Source organism: Cryptotermes secundus, unplaced genomic scaffold, assembly GCF_002891405.2.
Source record: "Cryptotermes secundus unplaced genomic scaffold, Csec_1.0 scaffold2387, whole genome shotgun sequence".
In the NCBI taxonomy this organism is placed as follows: domain Eukaryota; kingdom Metazoa; phylum Arthropoda; class Insecta; order Blattodea; family Kalotermitidae; genus Cryptotermes; species Cryptotermes secundus.
The window spans coordinates 23,264-45,831 of record NW_019731616.1 but is presented as its reverse complement, the minus strand read 5'-3'; the positions used below and the strand labels follow the sequence as shown (position 1 = coordinate 45,831).

The window sequence follows — 22,568 nt, the reverse complement described above, 5'->3', positions numbered from 1 at the left end:
GTTGAGGCGACAACCTCAGTGTTACCTGAATGCCTGAGGCCGATCCATATAGAACTCGTCATGTATATCATGCCATCTGAGATCATCAACGGCCAGTTCATAATTCCCTCCTCTCAGTAATACCAAAATTTTGGGCCTCCCAAATTGTATTCTTCTATTGACTTGTAAGATTTGAGGTTTTCACGGCGGTGACTGTGAAGAATGCCGTCTTCAGGGGTGTGGCGCCGTGTAAATTTTGTGTGGACACATCTACACGGCGCCACATCGCAAAAGACGGCATTGTTCTTTTTATTGACTTCATTACACATGCCTGATAAAGTTATTTCCTCCCTTTGGCATCAGATACTATAATTGTAATGGAAGGAAAAGAGGCGATTAGCTCTTCCCAGCAGTACTTGTTTCTGTTGTTAATGCATTTAGCGACTTAAGCAGCCGAAATAAGAGCAGATGTTTGAAAACCAAGGCAGATTTTTGGAAATTTCTGAAACCTTAAAGGGTGATATTAAAGATAACGAGGGTTAACAGCATAATAAAACAGCGTATATTGTTGGAACGTGTTTACCGAACGATTGCATAGCAACGGTCGCGGCACGATTCCATGGGATACCCGTCACGTGATAGCTAGTACTGTTGAAGTGTGACGTCATTGCGCCTGCGCGGAAGTATGTTTACTGATCCGTTGCCTAGAAGCGGGTTCCATAACCTCGCTGTTCCGCTGTTTCCAGCGTGTATCGCGTCGTGAGATATTTAACGGTCTGTTACCTGGCAACGCTCTGTCCATCCACGTTACAGTATACTGTCACGTGTTTCCTAGGTAACGAGACAAGAAACGATGTTTATTGAAGAATAATTTGTTTACACTCACAATTATAATTCCCTCTTCAGTTGCTATCTTCTGCATCCCTATTCCCGGTGGAGTGTCTTCGTTCTTTGCTCTTCACTTACCGCTCATTGGATCTTGAACAGTGTTCACTGCCACCTACATTAGCTCGTCACGGATCACTTACAGAAATCACGTTGCTGATAATCAGTGAATATCATCTATTGTCAGGCATTGCCTAACAATGGACGCCCTATTCTTGCGCATTCGTTGCTGTGGAAACTCAACTATTCGGGCTCTGTTGCTTAAGCAGTTACTCGGCAACGGCTTGTTTATGTTTCGTTGCCTAGGGACTGGGTAAGGGAACCACCAAGAACCAAGACACTCCATCGCGAATAGCGGTGCAAGTGATAGCCATTGAAGAGGGAACGTGGAAGGCGTTGCTGAGAGTCGTGAAACTTCCATAACTTCGCTCTAGAATTAATACGCATGCTTCACCGGGACATGATCACAGTGTAAACCATAATTTATCAAAATGTGGGTCGCGACACTCCTTCGTCGAGTTTTAAAAAATTGTTAAGAATGTGGTTGTTGTGCCTCGCTCGATTCTGGCAAGTCAGTTTTGCCTTTGTGTATCATTTGATGAGCTGTTTCTGTTGCAGAGCGTGAGATCCCGGGGCTTACACCTTAGAAGGATCAAGCACGTGTCAGCCTTGAATCAAGGCCTTCAGCATTTGTTGCCCCAGACACTACAGAGATTATAAAGCGGCACGATGTCCGATAAGGGCCACGCTAGATCGGCACAGACGGGGGTGTAGACTAAACAGGCGCATGCGCGGATTTTCCCAGCAATTTCTTGCTGTGCTGTATGTAAATCATGTGAACTGCTGCTTCAAGTATAGGAAACCCCGTCTGAAACTGAACCTTTATTCAACGGAAATGTGGGAGCCTCGACGTCTCACAACCTTATGGGCCTCCACGGTCTGTTACAGGGATACTATGAAGAGTATTATCACTTGGGATATAACACCGTGTAGTCCGTTGGAAGTCAACCTGAATTTCGGACGGACATTTCAACTCCGCATTCATGTTAGAATAAGCCTAGTAAGATACCAACGTGAAAGCAACTATCCCAGAGGATAGTACTCTGTCGCATGTTCATGAAGCTGAAGTTACGCCCTTTTTACAACACACCCTATTACATCTTGTCGCCTAGTCCTTCTGTTTCCTGTGATGTAATTAAAGGGTCTGTGGTTTTCCTTTGTATGGTCGCAGAAAGCATGTCTATGTATGTCTCGACAAACCTCTAATCAGCAACACGTGACTTCCCAGCTTCAAATCAGCATGCAATTTTGTCGTGTAAGTGACGCGCTCTGCTCTCTGAACCGTTGCCCCCTCTCCTAGACAAGATTTAGATGTAATGGCATTGAATTTTATATTTTATATAAACATTACTGTCTTCTGGGATGTGACCCAGTGTACTCTGTGTAGCTTGTAGATCCGTTACCATGCAACGACCGCGAGATAAACACATTCCCGCGGCAACGGATACACATGCAACAATAGAGGTACTGTTGGAAACGGTGTTTTCTACTCGGTCCGTCCAGAGGGGTTGTAAAGTAGAACCATTGAAGCAAGAATAATTCGGTTGGAAGGGAGGCGGCGTCCACAGAGACTTGAGTCCAGAAGCAGAAGAATATCAATTGTTAGAAGCCGTTACCAGGAAACGTCTGGTGAAGATATTGCAGCCTGGAAAAGACTTAGCATGTGTGCTAGTGATTTATAAAGTGTGGCGATCAGAGGTAGTGACGACCTGTAAGTGTTCTGAAGCCCAGCCTCCTAATTGGTACCAGAGGGCTCTTTGTCTGGTGATAATGCGGCCGGGGCGTGAAGCTGACCACACCTTCAACTAGAGGCGAAGTGAAGAATGCATGTATCTAAGTAGTTGATTGAGGCACTGTGCTACAAGCCAGAAGATTGCGCGTTGATTCCCGATGAGGTCATTAGATTTTTCAATTGGCCTAAACCTTCCAGCCGCACTATGGCCCTGGGGTCGACTCAGCCTCTAGCAGAAATGAGTACCAGGGATCTTCCTGGGGGTAAAGGGTGGCCGGTTGCGCGTAAGGCTGACAACCTCACCGCCATCTTTGAGCCGATTGTCTAGAAAATGTGGGAGCCTCGACGTCTCACAACCCTATGGGCCTCCACGGCCTGTTACAGGGATAGCTTTACCTTTTACCTTATATACATGCACTCCCACATACGTCTTCATGGAGTAATGCCTGATTAGTTAAGGACAGGGACAACTTCAACGTTTACATCGGTTTGGACCGCCTCTGTGGTCTAGTGGTCAGAGTTACAAATCCAGAGGTCAGGGTTCTATTCCCGGCGCTACCAGATTTTCTGAGAAGTTGTGGTCTGGAACGGGGTCCACTCAGCCTCGTGATAATAGTATATATAATATATTAGAAGTAAACAGCGGCTCCGGTCTAGAAAACCGAAATTAACGGCCGTGGGGATTCGTTGCGCTGACCACGCGACACCCTCTATCCGCTAAAGTTGGCACTAACTTCGCCGACAAACGGCGGTCGCTCGGTCGGTATAGTTCGCTTGCGGACTCAAGCCACGGAGGTTTTTCTTTCATCGGTCTTGCCTCCCATACCTCCTTTCTGTCATGTCATCCGGGACCGGTACAGGGGGCTCGCTTGCGGGACTCTGTCTTGTCCCACCCGAAGCATGAAGGAGCGGGCACCGGGGTGTGTGTACGTGGTTACCCGTGAAACGTGACACAGGGACAGCTGTTGGTGACTGTGGCCCGCAAGGCACGTGTGTCACTGCTGAGTAATCTAATTCTCTCGCAGTGCGTGTTTCTGGGCACGTTGTATTGTATTTCCTTACGTAGGTCAGACCTAACCAGTTTCGTGGTGTAACTTGCTTCATCTTACGGTGCTCTGAATTCTCAACGGAATTGGGTGTGTTCAGTAACGGAGCCATCCGAGAGAACTATTGTCTACTGTGGAAACGTACAGTGCCGTACCACGAAATGGGGTTCCTCACGGAATTGGCTACTTTTGCCCTATTTTAGGAATTAGGCAGAGGCTCGCGTTCAATTTCAATTTAAATTTCGTCCTTGTGGATTTGCAGTGGACAGAGTGGCTTTTTGGTAGGTGTTCTTCGAGAACTTAGATTCTCCCTGTCGTGAAACAAGGCCTCGAGACGTATTCTTGCGACGTCACTTTATTACTCAATGACGTAACTGTAACACAAAATGTTGAACAAGTCGTTTTACAGTCGGTCCTTTCGTGTTAACAACTCTCACTAGAATGTAGAACTGTCTAACTCCCACTCAATGTATTTTGTTATATGACCTAGAGTCGGACCTATAGAAAACATGTCACTGTCCTTATTGTTGCAGGCTTTTCCTAGCACCAGGCAGCGAATGGTTTCTAGTTTGCGATTGGCTAGCACACGATCCACTGTGGGTGCCTGCCATAGTCACATATTGTTGTAGACCTTACATAGCAACGACTCATTACTCGCCGTTGCTAAGCAGTGGTACCTGAACTGTCACTGTAGCGTTTGCTTGAATGTGGGCAGTTCCCAGGCAACGAACCTTCAATGAAGGTTATCCAGTTTCCGGGGTAACTTCGTTACTGCCCGGCAAATAACACGCAACAACTAGTAGAGCAAACGCTATGCAGTCATGGACCATAAGTCAAGGAATTAAAAGGGAAAGAAGTCCAAATTCCTAACAGTCCCTTCCCTTTGCCGGTCACAGTGGCCGCGCGTCTTCGCCCGCTCTAACTCTGGGTACGTGGGTTCAAATCCCATTCAATGCATTGGTGTCTCTGTGCGTTTATTCTGTGTTTGTGTTGTTTTGTGTCTAGATAGCGGCCTTGCGACGGGCTGATCCCCCGGCCAAGGTCCAACAAAGGACTAGAGCCATAGATACAGATCAGTCCATTGAGTGCTGCATACTCATCTGTCATCAGGGGATGGTACAGTAGGCCCATTTGAGGCTGGAGCACCAAGGGACCGTCGTCTATGATGTGACGCCATGCAGTGTGGTAGGAATACGAAACAGTGCATTAATATTGTTGCAGGTATGGATTGGAGATTGGATTTATTGGCCACTTATACGCACGACTCGGAGCCATAATTACGGCGCTATAGCAAATCTGCACAATTCGCAAATTACTGCACTTCTCAAGCCTGCATTGTCTTCAGCCGTTTCAAGTAACGGATTCTAACAATGAAGATTCTTCAACTTCCCGCACTCATGTCCTTCCTTCAGAATTCCAGTACAGAACTGACTGCCAACTGTCAACTAAACTGGTTGCCCCAATTCTCTTCTTTCAATCTCCCCGGCGCGGACCGCGTAGGCAACACCCAGTTTCCCCCGTTGCATGCGTAACCCTTGCAGCTGGAACGTGTTTGCAGAGCCGTTGCCCAGAAACAGGTCTAATACAAGGGCTCATCTCACGTTCTTAGCGTAGCAACGGCTGTTGTCTCGCTTATTTCGAGGTCTTTGGCTAGCAACGGAACTATACATTGGATTTTAGTTTCTCACAGCTGTCACCATACCTTACGGTATGTAATGCCGTGCAGTCTGGTAAATGTTCACTGAAGCTTCGAAGGAACATACTGCCTCCATCTTCAAGTTTGAAGAGTGAGCCAAGCTGATAGCGAGCAAGACGTATGCCGTAAGCAGAGCCCTGCAAAATACTGAGAAATCATCGTGTTTTGCTAAAGCTGTGCGCCTTTCTTCTTGCCTGCTACTTGCTAAGTCCAATCTTCGTCCTTGAAGATGGAAGCAGCACGTTCCACTGAAACGTTGGTAAAGTCCTATGTACACAGATAGTACTCTTCTGATGACCTTAAATCAGCAACGTGAATTTGAAACTAAGAACCTTAGATTTGTTGAACCTATGAAAAATTCCGCCTTAGATGTACGTGTCTTCGCGTTACACAGCAATTTTTCATGAATGTAGTTACAACGTAAATCGGCGGCAATTTAAAGAACTCAAATTATTTATTGCATGCTGATTATTTGGTTTGTATCACAAGGCGCATGCTCTGTAAATCTAAAAATAGTTCCAGTACTTTTCCGATGCTGACTTGGTGAACTCGGTTATACTTTGGACTAGAGTTTAACTGGTGCTTTTGGCAACACTCTGCATGGTATTTGTACTTTCTTGTCTGACTTTGTTAGCTCAGTCAATATAGTGACTACAGGCTGGATTATCGAAGAATTAGGATTCTGTTATCGTCAGAGACAGGCCGCCTCTGAAGCCCAACCAATGGGTGGGGCTTATGTCCCTCGGAAATAGAGCGGCCGGGGCGAGAAGTTGACCCCTCACTTCCATCTAGTGCCTAGGTTAATGCGTGGAGCTATTCCTTCTCTCCTCCATACATCTCAAAGCCGTGGTGCCTAATTAAGCATAGAGACAACTCTGCCTTCAGCTAACTCAGATTAAAATTTGCCAGACTGCATATTCTTAGCGTGACATAGGTAACTAATTCATCTAATTACAAACTAATAGTCGCTCAGCTAGTCAGGAAATTCCATGTCTTTCATGACACTAGAGGGGATATTACTGTGTTCATAAGAGCCTGCCACCGGTCCCTCTCTTGGACAGATTCATGCAAGACTACTGAAACCTGGGATGGGAAGACACGTTTTTCGTAGGAACCCGTGTGCTCTTGTCCTTAGGATATATACCTTGAAGATGTAGGCTCCAGGTTCCTCCGAAACGGTGCTCTCTGCCAACATACATCGATTTACAACCCAGAAGACAGCAGTCATAATACTGAAAGCCATACGAGGCTCAAATCTCATAACCATAAAGCACCACCTGCTTTCAGTATCAACTAAAACTGTGTATTCTGCCCACACAGTGTATTTATGTGTTCCGTATGGTTCTCACAGTAAACAGCGATTATTTCCCTAAACAGCATTAACCGGTTGGGCGTTGCTATGGAGACGGAGTGTGTTTCCTGTGAGGTACGGACTTCAAGATACTAAAACTGTGCACTCTGCCTACACAGTGTATTTATGTGTTCCGTATGGTTCTCACAATAAACAGCGATTGTTTCCCTAAACAGCATTAACCGGTTGGGCGTTGTTATGGAGACGTAATGTGCTTTCTGTGAGGTACGGACTGAATTCTTATATGTATACTGAGCTCAGCGAACAGCTGCAAGACTTACATATAGATGTGGCTCTGCTCTGAGAGACATGTCTCAACCCCCTTGAGGAGTTCTATATTCCTAATTATCGGATGGGCCGCTTTCCGGGAAGAAAAGATTCCCTATAACCATATAGACCTATGCTATAAGTGAGATACGTACACTTGACGAAAGCGAAGCATATTCATAAGAGACAAACCAGTCCTCTCGTCGAAGATGTTACATAAGGACCGTGACTACAAGGGTTCAATTGCAAAGGGATCTCTGGTCGTGAATCACAAGGGGCTTGGATACAAGACGAATTGATGGGCGGTAAACCGCTAGTCGTAAAGTAACACTGACTCCAAGTCTTAGAGGCAGTCTGAAGGTTCCCAGAGTCGTCAGACAGTAAAATATGGTCGTGAGTCCCGTGGGACTCGGAACCAAGAATTAATGTGCTGGCGAGGGCCAGCAGCAATTTAGCAGGCAGTCAATCTTTAACGGGCAATCCATTGCACATTCATCAACACTTAAAGAAATTCTGTAAGACACATATTGTTATTAGCCTAGCATCTGTAGTCGGTATAGCGACCTCCTTTCTTGAAGACCTCGAAAACTGGGCACACGTCTTCATGGCATTGTCATTAATTACGCACCGGGTTATCTTTACATTTTAATTTATCGTATCATCCATGCCTTGGTCGTCCAGATGGTTTCTTCCCGTCTGCTGTTGGACAAAAATTTCAGTTATATGTTTATTTTAAGTGTTCGCTGATCTATTCCATATGTTTTCTGTATGGTGGTAGCTGACCACCAACATAGGAAACACCTTTTTGTCATCCGTAAATATAGCACATCAGAGTTTCTCTTCGCCTTGTGCATTCTCACCACAGATATGAAGTACTACAGGGTGATTCACTCGGAGGAGGCCCCAAATTACGGATGATAATTATAAACCACGTAATAATTTGCCTTACTTACTTACTTATGGAGCTGAGCCCTTCTTGAGGAGAAGCCAAATCTGCAGCTACTCAAGAATTTCCCAGCATTTTATGGAACCCGAAGGTTCATTACCGTATTCACAAGAGCCCTTCACTGATCACTATCCTGAGCCAGATCTGTCCAATCCATACCATCCCATCCTATCTCTCTGCAATCCATTTTAATATTGTCTACCCACCTACGCCTTGGTCTTCCTAGTGGTCCCTTTCCTTCTGGCTTTCCCACCAATATCCTATATGCATTTCTGCTCTCCCCCATTCGTGCTACATGCCCTGCCCACCTCATCCTCCTTGACTTGATCATTCTAATTACACTTGGAGAAGAGTACAAGTTATGAAGCTCCTCATTATGCAGTTTTCTCAAACCTCCTGTCACTTCATCTCTCTTCGGTCCAAATATTCTCCTCAACGCCCTCATTCCAAACACCCTCAGCCTATGTTCTTCCCTTAATGTCAAAGACCAAGTTTCACACCCAAATTATAGTTTTATATATTCTGATCCTTACGTTTTTGGACAGCAGACGAGAAGACAAAAGGTTCTGGACTGAACGGTAGCAAGCATTACCCGACTTCANATATGTGGTGTTAACACCACATATACACGGTGCCAAATCCCAGAAGACTGCTTTCTTCAGGTTTTGATTTGTTATCGTCGTTCCCAAATATCTTAAGTGTGCCACATTTTCAGAACATCTGTTTCCTATCTTTATGTCATGATTTTGCCCCGCATTTTGGTGACGAGACAGCAACATATACTTAGTTTTCTGTGCAATAATTTGCCCATGAAAACGAAATTTTAACGACGCTGTGCACTTGGAACTGTGAGCCTCTGTATGCAATCTGGTTTGCGCCATTTCTGCGTCTGCAGGCAGAGGGGAACCAATCTCAACGTCTTCTGTAAGCCACTTCTGGCCATCTTTCGTCTTTCTCGGTGATTTTTTTGCGTGATTTATAATTATAAATTCGCGATCTTTACAAGTGAATCACTCTGGCTTAGCAACCAATCACAGTAGCCGCAGGATCGACCACTCGAATACTGAGATATGACGGGTTCGGGTTCCTCTCGGGGGATGGATGTGTGTGCCTCGACTTTTCTGTGTTTGTGTTGTCCTGTGTAGGTAGAGGCCAAGCAGTTGGCCAATCATCCGATGATGACGTCGCCCCCGTTGTCAAAAAGATTCGTACTTCCAGATATGAAGAAGAAGAAGAAGTGGACGGCGAAGACGACGAAGAGGAAGGAGAAAGCCGAGGTAATTTGAGGAGGGTAATAAAACTAACTTTAGAAGTTTTGAAGAACTTAATGGAGGATAGTTGCAGAACTAATTGATTGCAGTTCTCGGGGCAATAAGCAAGCATTCATCTTTGCAGACTTGTGGTGCCATCTGCCTGAGTGTCATCGTTCGCATGTTTGGCATCCTCTAGCATATGTCAGTGATGTGTAAATATATCCGTCAATAAACCAGTTCACACTACATGTTTCGGTCTTTTACGATCATCTTCAGGCTTTTATAAACAACAAAATGTATCCACGTTGGTTACTAACCTGCCTGACGCAATGGATCCGTTGCTAATAGTCTTCTCATATAAAAAGTTTTACGTAAGATTAAGACGTTTGAATATACTAAAAATAATTGTCGAACATTAGTAAAACTTGAAGAAAGCAGTCTTCTGGGATGTGGCGCCGGGTAGATATTGTGTTAACCGAAGTTTCGGAGGAACGTATCGCCTTCATCTTCAGGGTAGAAGACAAAAAATCCGCGAGCGAGGAACCAGCGTGAACAGGTGCTGACAGATTAATGTCTGGTCGAACTGTATGAGAGCAGGTTCCTCGCTCGCGGATTTTTTGTTTTCTCATCCTGAAGATGGAGGCGATACGTTCCTCGAAACGTCGGTTAACACAATATCTACGCGGCGCCACATTCCAGAAGACTGCTTTCTTCATAGTCACCGCCGTGAAAACCTCAAATCTTACATTAGTCAAGCTTTTCTAAAATTGTTATTATTTATAGTTGTGCTAAAAATGTCCTTGTTATGTATAGGGGGGTTGCTAATCTGTTTCTCGCTTTCGTCCATATGGGAACGTGGATGTTGTCTCAGTGTATGTGTTGGTGTCAGTGGCGGCTTGTGTGTATGTGTTTTAACGGCTGGAATGGCATGTTCCGACTTTCGATCCTCTTATGCAGATGCTGATCTGATGGGGACACATTAAACTGAATTGGCTATTATTTGAGTCCGTCATTAATTTTATTTAAAATATAAATTTGCTGTTATCGACGGATATATTCACATATTATTAACTATCTTGATGTTTTATAGGGCACTCGGTAGCGTAGATGGTTGGGGCAGTATGCTGCAAGCCGGAAGGTCGCGGATTCGATTTCCGATGAGATCATTGGATTTTTTTTTTCAATTTACCTAATCCTTCCAGCCGCACTATGACCCTGGGTTCGGCTCAGTCTCTAACAGAAATGGTGCCAGGAATATTCCTGGGGGTAAAGGGCGGCCGGCGCGTAAGGCTGACAACCTTACCGCCATCTGTGAGCCGATTGTCTAAGAAATGTGGGATCCTCGACGTCTCACACCCTTGTGGGCCTCGACAGCCTGTAACATGGAGAGCTTTACCTTGCCTTCTGTGTTTCATATCTTTGGGAAGCCCCTCGGAGTGTAACGTGTATGGATGCGATCCATCATGCCCTGATGGCTGTTCCTTCAGGTAGCCTGGTTGTTATTTTCAGTGTGGTCGGCCTTTGCATTTGAAGGACCATTGTGTTCCTGCCTTACACGTTTCTTATCTGCTTCCTTATAATGTCCATTCTAAATAGTAAGGTAAAAATGTCCTTGAACATGAAAGACATTTGGAAGAGTGGCTATATTACTTCATGCTTTCTTAAACCTCGACCCTAGAAGGGGGTTAGTGATGAGCTTCGCGCTTCGGCCGCTTTACCCTCGATTAAACAGCGCCCGTTTCCCATCGTTTTGGTGGTACTTAATTAAGCCCTGCGAGAACTTATTTTTTTCTTACAGTTGTGGTTTGAGAGTCCCCGTTATTTACTAAGATAGATGTAAAAATATAATTAATTAAGCACCACGCCATGAAGACGTGTGCGGGAGTGGAGGTACAGCTCTCCACCCTTCTTGACCTCGGCACTATACGGAGGTGAGTGGTCGGCTTCATGCTTTAGCCCACAACCTCCCAGGGGACAGAGTAAACCGTGTCCCATAAATGGGAGACTGAGTAGACTCCAGAGCCGGTCTGAGTGACCCCTGTCCGGGAATCGAACCAAAGTCGGTCCGTTATGTATACTGCATTTCGTAAAAATCGTTCGTAGTATTTGGGGCTGTATTTAAGTGTTCTTACCTCCTCATCGTTGCTTGTGGCAGGTTCCTGTATCTGTCCCACCATTTTGATAATTCGTTTCTCCATTTTAGCTGAATTAAAGTTAGTCTGCGTAATGAAACCGCCGACACGCGAGTATTCAAAGTAATCACTTGTTTCGGAGATGAATTATCACTTATCACACGCTGTCCAGGCATTGCAGCGTTGCGTGTTTAAGTGGAGGTACTCATATAGTAAGTGAGGAACTGGCAGCTTCTCTCCTCTCGCCCCGGCTCCATATCGGAGTCTGCATTCTTGTTAAAGCCCCCTTGTTAAGACCGTGTCAAACACGGGTAAATAAGCTGGGAATCAGTGTGTGTAAACACTGTTCAGAACGGCATTAAGCAGAATGTAACAAACAAATTGTCTCCTGAAGTTTGAAACGTCGGAATCAGCAGTTTTTGCGCCGTTTATCTTAGTTTTACTGCTTAAACATCAAATGCCGTATAGAATCTATGGTAAAAGGCAAATTATCCCATGTGCTTAATTATGTAATTTAGCACCTCGGTATTAGATGTTGGTCAGTGACCAGCTACACGCTCCTGCCGCTTTTCCCCTGCGAAACAATTCTTGGTACCCATTGCATAGGAGGCTGGGTGGGTCCCAGAACCGGTGTAGACGCTACAGACAAACAAAAACATACTCCTTGTCTTTAGTCCGCGAGCAAACTATACCGAACGAGCGACCGCCGCTTGTCGGCGAAGTTAATGCCAAGTAGACGCTACGGAGATGAGAAAAATCCAACACCGGCCATCCAACCTGTAGTCTAGTCGCTTTACCAACTGAGCTATCGTAGCTCTTCATACAGAATCTATTGGAAGGACATTTTTCGGTAACGGCAAACACGTCTACGTGAGATGTGCTCAGTTCAGACTAGACAGCGGATATCGTGACTGAAGCTCTTCGTAGTTTTCCTCAGGACGGTCGGCGCGTAAGGCCGGCAACCTCACCGCCATCTGTGAGCCGATTGTCTAGAAAATGTGGGAACCTCGACGTCTCACAATTCTATGTGCCTCCACGACCTTTATTTTGAGGGCGTATTTGGTTGAGGCACTATGCTACAAGCCGGAATGTCGGGGTTTGGATTCCCGATGAGGTCTTTTATTTTTTAAATTTACCTAATCCTTCCAGCCGCGCTATGGCCCTGGGGTCGACTCAGCCTCTAACAGAAATGAGTACTAGGAATGTTCCTGGGGGGATGGGGGTAAAGGGAGGCCGGCGCGTAAGGCTAACAACCTCACCGCCGTCTTTGAGCCGATTGTCTAGAAAATGTGGGAGCCTCGACGTCTCACAACCCTATGGGCCTTCACGGCCTGTTACAGGGATAGCTTTACTTTACTTTTTTACTTTATAATAACCCTTAAAACATAGCTATTACTACATGCACGGCCGTTTTTAAAACTTGAGGAGCCCTATATTTTGCTCTCACAATGTATTTGTGCATTTCATATCAGTGTTCTCACAATAAACAGCGAGTGTTTCTTAAAATGTATCAATTAACTGATCTTTATAACGGAGATGCAAGTGTTTCCTGTGAGGTAGGAACTGAATTTATAAGTAGTCCACAGCGACTAGTCTACCGACTGGACGACCGAGGAATTGGGGTTCGATTCCTGGAAGGATCAAGAGATTTTTTTTTCCTCTCCATAACGTCCACCCAGCCTCCTATCTAGCAGGTGCAGGGATCTTTCCGCGGGAGTAAAGGGGCAGGGCGTGAAGTTGACCACTCCACCGAGTGCCGAGGTTAAGAATGGTGGAGCTACATCTTAATGGCATAGTGCTTAACTAATGAAGTACATGCCTGAGGCATGATCATGACGTGAAGAAATTCAAATTTCCTCAGCCCCTACCTCAAGACACTACTTCTAGCCATCGTAACACCCTAACGCGGCGGCCCGGGTTCGATCCCAGGTCAGGTCATGTGGGATTTGTGGTGGACAAAGTGGCGCTGGGGCAGATTTTTCTCAGAGTACTTCGGTTTCCCCTGCCAATTCTCATTCCGCCTATTCACATTCATCATCCGGGGCTGGTACAATAGGCCAAACAGTGGCCGACGTACCAAGTGAACTCAGTCTCACCTCACCCCAAGAAACTAAAAAATAACAGCCCAATGCTCCCACTGTCATAAGACGCTTATCAGCCGGACAAGTGGGCGAAGACTGGGAACCTTCTAACAGAATTTGCTTTTTCTCTTTTCTTTAACGTCATCAAAATTCATGCTTCGTCGGCTAAATGCTGCAGTCCATGGGCATCTGAGCCCTCTGAGTGAAGGAACGGACACACAGAAAACATTGATAATGACACTTAAAATTATGATTAAAGAAATGTTCTTCCGTTCTTAATGCTCCAGGGCGATCACTAAACATAATCTTAACGGACTTAAATGCAGACTGGTAAGTACATTGTAATGCCTCACCCTCCCCAGTCGAAACCCACCCTTGGGAAAAATCGTGGCTGTGCCCATATTAGCATTTCCAAATCAAGGACAGTAGGAGTCATAACTCAATAATTTCAGAACAAAATGGTCCAGTTTGGCGCATAATGTTACCAGAGAGTAGACCGTGGAGGCCCATAGGGTTGTGAGACGTCGAAGCTCCCACATTTTCTAGACAATCGGTTCAAAGATAGCGATGAGGTTAAATAAAGCTATCCATGTAACAGGCCGTGGAGGCCCATAGGGTTGTGAGACGTCGAGGCTGCCACATTATCTAGACACTCGGCTTATAGATGGAGGTGAAGTCGGCCTTACGTGCCGGCCGCCCTTTACCCCCGAGGAAGATTCCTGGTACTCATTTCTGTTAGAGCGTGAGTCGACCCCAGGTTTATAATGCGGCTGGGAGGATTAGATAAATTGAAAATTGCAATGACCATCGGGAATCGGGTTCTTCCCAGAACTTCTTGTTATGAACGAACAGTAGGTCTGCTCTGTTTTGTGTTGCATGCTAATTCTGTTGTCCCGCTTAGGGTAATGAACTCATTGTTAGGATATTAATTCATATGTATACTTGTATTGTGTTGTTTATTAACATTAGCACATGAAACAATGACAGTACAAAAGGAAATGTGTTGTATTGTGGAGGAAGGACGCCACAGTGTTCTGAAGACAGGCCAATGTACGTCTCTTTGATATGGTATGGGGACACTTATTGCCGTATGCTTTCATTCAACTGTATTTCTTTCAATGTGACATGTTGCAGCAACATTTGATTCCAGTGGCTAAGGGGTTTCACCCCCTGAAGGACAGTGACCGATAAATTGTCGTTACCCGGTTGCGTGCATCTGTCGCGGGTTATTTGACCTATGCTTTCGTGTCCTTTGTCACAACGGCATGGCGCGTCCTCAGGTTGCGAACACGGGAGACGACCTCCAGGTATGGAGAGTAACTGTGAATTTATTTAATAAGCAGCCGCGGACAGCCGACAAGGGGTAGTCAGGTTTGGGAGTTGAGCGTGGGGCTAACAACTCCTCACGGTAAAATTAAAATAGTTTTGTTAGACGAAATGTTACAGGGCTCCGGACTTGGAAGTATTCTTTGGACAAACGGCTCGAGCTAAGGAAAATGGGCTTGGAACATGTGAAGTCCGTGTAGCGTAGAGAGATAGGATGGGCGTGGTGTGGCGTAGGACAGCCACCAGTGGAGGGTTCTTTTCAACCTTCGCGTCCCGTACAATGTTAGGAATTTTCTCGAGTGGCTAAGCCACTGGCGGCTTCTCAAGAACTCAGCTCCTTGGATTTAGTTCAGTGTAGAAATTATATGGGGTCTAATTATATGGATGAATGATTAATTGGAAAGGATTCGGAAGGAAACGATCTTTTCCTAATCGAGATACTGTTCCGGTATTTGTGTGAAGAGACTGCGGACAACCACGGAAAACGGGACAGCTAGAATCGAACCGAGTACTTCCCTAGTAAAAGTATTTATTTCTGTTAACACAACTTGTGTAAAGGTACATATTAACACCCCGTTCTAGACCCACTACTTTTTAGAAAATCTGGTAGCGCCAGGAATCAAATCCGGGCCTCTGGATCTGTAGGCTGGACTCTGACCAGTAGACTACAGAGGGATCCACTCAGACTCTTGAGGATAATTGAGGAGCTATTTCAAGGAAATGGCGGTTCCAGTGTAGAAAACCGAAATTAACGGCGACACCCTCTATCCGCAAAAGTTGGCACTAACTTCGCCGACAAGCGGCGGTCGCTCGATCGGTATAGTTTACTTGCCGACTGAAACCACGGAGGTTTTTTTGTCCATTTAGGTGACACGTGTGGGGTAAGTAGCTGTGCTGACGTAAATAAACGACAGTAGATACAACACAGCATGACGCTACGATACGAAATCTATCGTGAATACAAGTGTAGACCAGACCTCTAAACCACTGCTTGGTAGGCTCGTGTTGGAAGCCACAAGGAAAGACCAAAAAAAGTACGTTAGGTTGATCGGGTGGTTGACTCAGGTTACACGCCATTGCACATGTGACTCACCTGCGTCACTCTGTTTCATGACTGATATAAGGTGAGTGTGTTTTTTTTATCAGCGCTATCTTGAAGTGAACTTTTGCGTTATGACTCCGACCGACTTGACTGGAGAGCCGTCTGACTCTTTTCGCCTTCGCGCTGACACGAAATCCGTGTATATCCAGTTCAGGTGTATGAAACAAAAAGGGGGGGGGCGACTGCGTGCCATATACGGAGGAGAGTATTATTATTATTATTATTATTGGAGGGGGTGGGTTTCCCCATGCACGGCGACCAGTGGTCTATTGTACGTCCCCCTGTGATATTCTACCAGTCTCTATACCCTACCAATACTGGTTCGTGCCATCAGTCACCACTCAGCCAGCGAGTTCGGCCTCTACTGGCTCAGCGGTATCTAGATGCTTCCCCCATCTACCAGAGGCATTAGAGACTATTGTTGGGCGGGAAATGTCCTTAATAATTTGGCTCAGAGGTCACAGTTTTACCAGTGCGTCGAAACCCGCAGCATAGAAGTCTTTTGACTGTTGTCTCAACCACTTCCTAAGCCCCGTTTCAACTTCATCAGCGAAACGTTTTTCCACCCAGTTGTGAACCACTTTACGCGACAGACACTTTCCACCGTAAACAGGAAACATTTCTTTATGAATATCCTTTGCTTTGAGTCCTTTTGCCCACAAGAAAACGCACAACAGAACGCTGCTTTTCAGTATTAAACTTCTCAAGCACGGTCGCCATTTTGAGTATTGAAACCAGCCTCTGAACATGCTCATGCGCGCCTGCTACCTAGACTGTCATGAAGCTGGGCTTTGCTGCTATCTGTTGATATAAATAGGAGACTTTTACATCCATTACAGCGGTTTTACTTCCATTTATGTCCTCTTCACTGACTACTTAAAATGGCGGTGCGGTTAGGGTCATTTTGGGCGTCTATTTTACTGCGCTTTCCGTGTCGAATGGTAAGATAATAGACAAATAAAGCGGTCGTGGCCTGATTGAGGTACTATCCCAGCATATGGCTGGAGTGACAGTGGAAAATGAAGAGTTGCATTCACAGTAGTCTGTGTCTCGATCGAAATTCGAACCAAACACCTCCCAAATAAAATCCAGATCATTACTGCCAGGCTACCCTGTTCTGTAGGAGCATATTGGAATGTGACGTCGTTTAATCTGGTAAAAGTTTTATCGACGTTTCAGAGGGACTGACGTAAACTTATACCAGACTACACTGCGTCATTCAGATAACCCTCGTAGCTCAGTGATCACAGCCAGGCTGTGCGCTGGACGACCGAAGAATCGGGCCTCGATTCGATTTTTCTCCCCTCCTCAGAAACCAGACTGCCTCTGGGGCCCACCCAGTTCCCTATTCCATATGTACTTAGTTTGGGGGTAAAGTGGCTGGGGCGTGAAGCTAACATCTAACGCCGAGGTTAACGCGTACAGCTGTTCCTCCGTTTTCACAAACATCTGTTGGGTGTGGTGTTTAAAGGATCATTGGGGGTAAAGTGGCTGGGGCGTGAAGCTAACATCTAACGCCGAGGTTAACGCGTACAGCTGTTCCTCCGTTTTCACAAACATCTGTTGGGTGTGGTGTTTAAAGGATCATAGGGGCCATATTCATAAAGTATTCCCTAAAACTAACTTTGCCGACAAGCGTCGGTCGCTCGGTCGGTATAGTTCGTTTGCGGACTGAAGCCGCGCAGTTTGTTTTTGTGAAGGCCGGGACGATTTTAATACGACCACGGTTTGTGGTCGCAAGTTCGAGGTTTGCTCAGTGCGTGAGTGTTCATGGCAAGTTTCTCGTCACGGACAGTGATATGTACGTTCGGTTAAACACGTATGAATCTTGTGTTCTAGATCAAGGCTCATATAATTATACCGCCATTTGGCGATGACTTTGCTTAATGGGACTAAGTCCCTTGTACTGCGGCCACTTCTGGCCTATTGTACCAGCCCCAGATAATAGGTGAAGGTGATTGTGGAGCAGTTGGTGGAATGAAGATTGGCAGGGGAAACCGAAGTACTCGGAGAAAACCTACCCCAGCGCCACTTTGTCCACCACAAATCCCACTTTACCAGACCCGGGATCAAACCCGGGCCGCCGCGGTGGGAAGTCAGCGACTAACCGCTTGAGCTATGGCGCGGCCCCTTGGCAATTACTTGCTTCACTGACCGATTTTTTTTAAACTTCTGTGAGGTATGGTGTGCAGGTTACTATAGGAACGCCGCAATTTAATGGTTCCTGATCTCGCTTGCTTGTGACGTAAGCAGCTCAGATGTTGTCAGATAGTAATTTCGGTTCCAAATGTCAAGACACGTAGTCGCAAGTTTGCAGGTAAGGTCGTCTGATGGCGTAGAGAACCGACATGTTGCAAAGGACAGAGTTTGGCAACGTCGGTGTCAGACACGTGGCTGTCGGCCAGTACTGTTTCGAGGTGGGATACAACGCTGAGCCCTCGTACAAAGGGTCATTAAATCCCGACTGAACTATGGCAGCTATTACTATATTGTACAGAAGTGAAATGTGCCGTTAGCAATTCTTCAATTTCTTCTAGTTTTATCTGCTTTTGCTACTCGCTTCGCGTACTTTTCTACCCTGATGATAGATTCAGTACGTCCCTTCGAAAAGTCGGTGAACTTCTGACAATCTGTACGGCCTCAACACTAAAACCTCGAATATGGAGGCATTATGTTCCTCCGAAACATCATTAAACTACCAGACTTCGCGGCGTTACATCCGAGAAGATTGTCTCTTTTTGCTACTTGGCGTGTTATCCGACCCTGTAAATGGAGGCAGTACAGTCCTCCGAAACGTCAGTGGACCTCTGTCTACCCACACGGCATCAGATGTTTTAACATTGAAGTTTCGCATACAGAATTCAATTCGGTTACCCTGGAAACTGTAACTGTTTAACGATGCTTGGCATGTATTAAACTTTTGTCGTTTAAAATTGCGTGGCTTAAACCATGGCTGTTTTGCGTAATTTGAGATAATACACTTGCCTACCCTGTGACGCACAATATTCTGTAGTTTGTGTCATTGAAAAGCATTACCAATCACTACCTGTCATGAAGAACAATTTACGTATGTTCAATTAATGAACAAAATTCTAGCATTTCATGGAAACCGGAGGTTCACTACCATATTCACAAGTTTCCCGGTACCCATTGGATAGTAGGTTGGGTGGACCCCAAAGTCGGTCTGGACGCTGTGGAAAAGAGAAAATTCTTGGCCTTACCGGGACTCGAATTTCGACCCCTCAGTCGTCCAGGCCGTAGCCAGTCGCTATACCGACTATTTCTGGAATCGTGAAATGTCGAAGTTCCTTGGGAAATGTAAATGAATATTGGCTTTACGTGTTGGCTCATTTTCTTGCTAATTATCAGCTTTTTGTCCCGACGCAGGATATATCGTGACTGCCTCTCATCAGTTTAGCGCTGCTTTCAACATTCGGACCACTTTCAGTTACCTCTAATCTTATTCGGGGCATTTTTCATTAAAATGATATAATCTCGTCCCCAAAATAAAAGACATTAATACGGGATATAGATACCTATATCCAAGTATTCTTCCTCCGTCTTCCGGAAGCTGCAAGTGCCCCCCCCTCCCCGAACAGTTGGTCTCTACTGTCAGACTACACGGCTTAATGTTCTTAATATTCATCTCATTGTGATAACCTCATATCTCAGGATATATTGATGACTTTATGACGAAATGGACAGGTGTACACAACCACTGAAATGCCTACGAGTTGACATGGGCATACAAAAATGCCTAGGCCAGTCTAGTCGCCGATGCTGCACGGAGGCGGCGTGTGATGAACATAACCTGATCGCTTTGTCGCCCGGTATGAATTAGTGCCGAAATTCTCACAGCTCCCCGTCTTCATATAAAGGGTGCTTAACTAATTAAGCACTACTCCATGAAGGTGTATGGGGGAGTGGAGGATAGCGCAGTCGGTGTAGCGACTGACGAAGAGTTGATGTTCGAGTCAGAATTTTTCTCTTTTCCGCGTCGTCCAGACTGGCTCTGTGGCCCACCCAGCCTCCTATCTGGTGGATACTGGGAGTAATGCAGCCAGGGCTTGAAGCTGACCGCTCACCTTCAGCTAGTGCCGGGGTCAAGAAAACGTGGATATATACAGCTCCATATAAATAACTGAATATAAACTTCAAATAGGCCACAACTGATTTTCTTCCTCGTCATTTCCATTACTTATAGCCGTCCAACCATCTGACAGTATACAACCTACCCAGTTGATGGAATGTGTCAAACAGTCAATAATTGTTTTATATATGTGCCGGGGAGGGGCTCGCAGAAGCGCGTGTGTCTCTGCCAGGAATCGACCTGCGGCCGGCCAGCTTGGTGCCAGTTACGTGACTGACTGAGCTACAGTTACCGTCTTTTTTTTTTTCGCAGCACGCTGAAGACGGAACGACACAGGCCAATGGGTGGTGTTGCAACTTCATATTTGGGAGGTTACCTTGATTTTCCTCAGTCCTTCCCAGCAAAGTACCTCAAAGTAGGGCATTGGCAATTTCTGATTATCGCCGATCACCATATCATTCGACGCTAAGCATATATATATATGTATAACCTCAGTTATTGAAAACGTCGTTAAATCTAATTACTTATATTATAACCGTAGACACAGCAAACAAAGTGGGGATATCTTGAATGAAGATAACATTGTACTAATTAAATATTATATACACAACAGGATGCATTCTGAGAAACTGTCGTTAAATTAATAAAAAATGAAAATAAAATATGTATCCGTGAAAGTTCGATGCGTGGTTTCGGGTAAATTTTTGCTTTCAGACTTCTCCGGCACATTCATTCATATTTTCCTGTCCTGCAGGACTCATAACCATATTTTGCTATCTCATGACCCTCCTTGATGTCTGACTGACTGTTAAATTGCTGCTGGTCCTCGCCAGCACAGTGATTCTTGGTTCCGGGACCAATGTCTGGCTGCTTTGGAAGCCTTCAGAGTCGAAATTATTGCCACGTGTAGGGCGGTACGCCTGACGAAATGACGGGTTCTAGTTCGGATGATTGGATTTATTAACAGCTTGGTTACACCCTCTTAATCACACTTAAATACATGCAATACAGCGCTATCGTTGAATTACACACTTTCCAGTTCACCGTTACACGCACACTAGTCGTCTCTTGGTAATAGATCTCAACACAGAAACTAGCGCTTCAAATCACTCCAAGTATTACACGTAATTCAAGTCTTCCACTCACACGCCAAGCCTTCACACGACTAACTTCCCGTGGCTGTCACTTGAACACTCTCAAATACTCCCCAATACTGAAATCTGTTCTGTCTCTGTCTTTATATAGCCTCCACACTGACCACGCAGAAAACAGCCTATATTGTTGGAACGTGTTTACCGAGCGATCTCATAACAACGGTCATGGCACCGACCGCATAGAAAACACCGGGTCAGTTACTTTGCAACTCTGTGTCCATCCACATTACATAATGATACGACCGACAGTCAGTCGGCCAGCACCCATCTGGGACCAGATCTTTATTACTGTCAGACAGTTCTATCTGACGAGAGGACGGGGTCTGTCGTTTGCCAAGAGTCACAGTCAGCTGTAATGAGTCTGTTGTCAATATGTACAATTTACATTTTACAAGTTATTAAATGTATGTATATACAACATATGCAGGGGCTCTGTCAGTCCAGGCTCAGTACAGCAGATAATGCCCTATCAATAATAGCTCCTGCTACAACGGCAGTCTAGTCACTTGAACGGTTTGATTGTTGGAATTCGTGTAAATAATAATTATGAAGTCAGTTCGTACCTCACAGAAAACATATTGAGTCTGTTATGGAGGCGGTCGGTTAATGCAGTTTAGGCATCACACTAAACACAAATTCACTATATGGACAAAAGGCTGAGTATTTTTATGTTAAAGTAGGTGGCACATATAGTTACCACTGCGATTTAAAGCTTTGATCAGAAGTTTTCCCCTTACCTTGATGCAAACGAGAGATCCCATAGGCTCTTGTCGCGGAGCAGTGTTGAGTGCCGAAGCGGTATTGCGGACAGGCTGTTTGAGTCGGTTGACAACGTTATCAAGTAACCCATTACGTTTTGAATTTCGCGTTCTTCGACTGACGCAATTGACTTCCTCGCTTTTCCTCACATTTAAAATTCAGTTTTAGCAGTATGGAAGATGATAAACAGGATTCCTGCCTTACCTTGCCTTGCCCGCTTTGAAGAAGAAAAGTGTTGTATTTGTACAGCGTTGAACCATTGATGTACCGTCAGGAAAGGGACGTCTGGCCCCCCTCCCTACTGACACCTATTATTGTTCACTGTTATCATGTCCTTAGTGGCATAACATGTATAACGTAGGTTTTTCCAAATCTATATGATATCGTCAAGGTTTCAAACGTGAGCAGTCAAATTAGTTACCATATACTCGTATACTCGTACTTACAGTCGGTATAGCTCAGTATGTATAATGACTGGCCTTGGGCTGGACGACCGGGGTTAGGTTCCCGGCAGGGGCAAGGGACTTTTTTTTTCTCTCCTCCACAGCGTCCAGACCGGCTTTGGGGGTAACCTAGACTCCTAACAGGCCGTGGAGGCTCATAAGGTTGTGAGACGTCGAGGCTTCCACATTTTCTAGACAGCTCGCAGATGGTGAGTTGTCAGGCTTACGCTCCGGCCGGCCACCCTTTGCTCCCCAGGAAGATTTTT

The 22,568-nt window shown here is 45.5% G+C and overlaps 1 protein-coding gene across 3 annotated transcripts in view; it reads right to left on the bottom strand.

Annotated features, from left to right (window-relative positions):
- The window catches only part of LOC111867332 (facilitated trehalose transporter Tret1), a 69,592-nt gene extending 47,466 nt beyond the window's left edge, over positions 1–22,126 (bottom strand). Inside the window, exon 1 of one of the 3 annotated variants that reach the window (XM_023857092.2) lies at positions 22,064–22,126. Coding sequence is in view for 2 of the 3 variants with exons in the window: in XM_023857088.2 (XP_023712856.2) it covers positions 11,348–11,413 (66 nt within the window). In the remaining variant the exon portion in view is untranslated. The other 2 variants (XM_023857089.2, XM_023857088.2) reach the window with 2 other exon arrangements.
- Between the last annotated feature and the right edge of the window lie 442 nt (positions 22,127–22,568).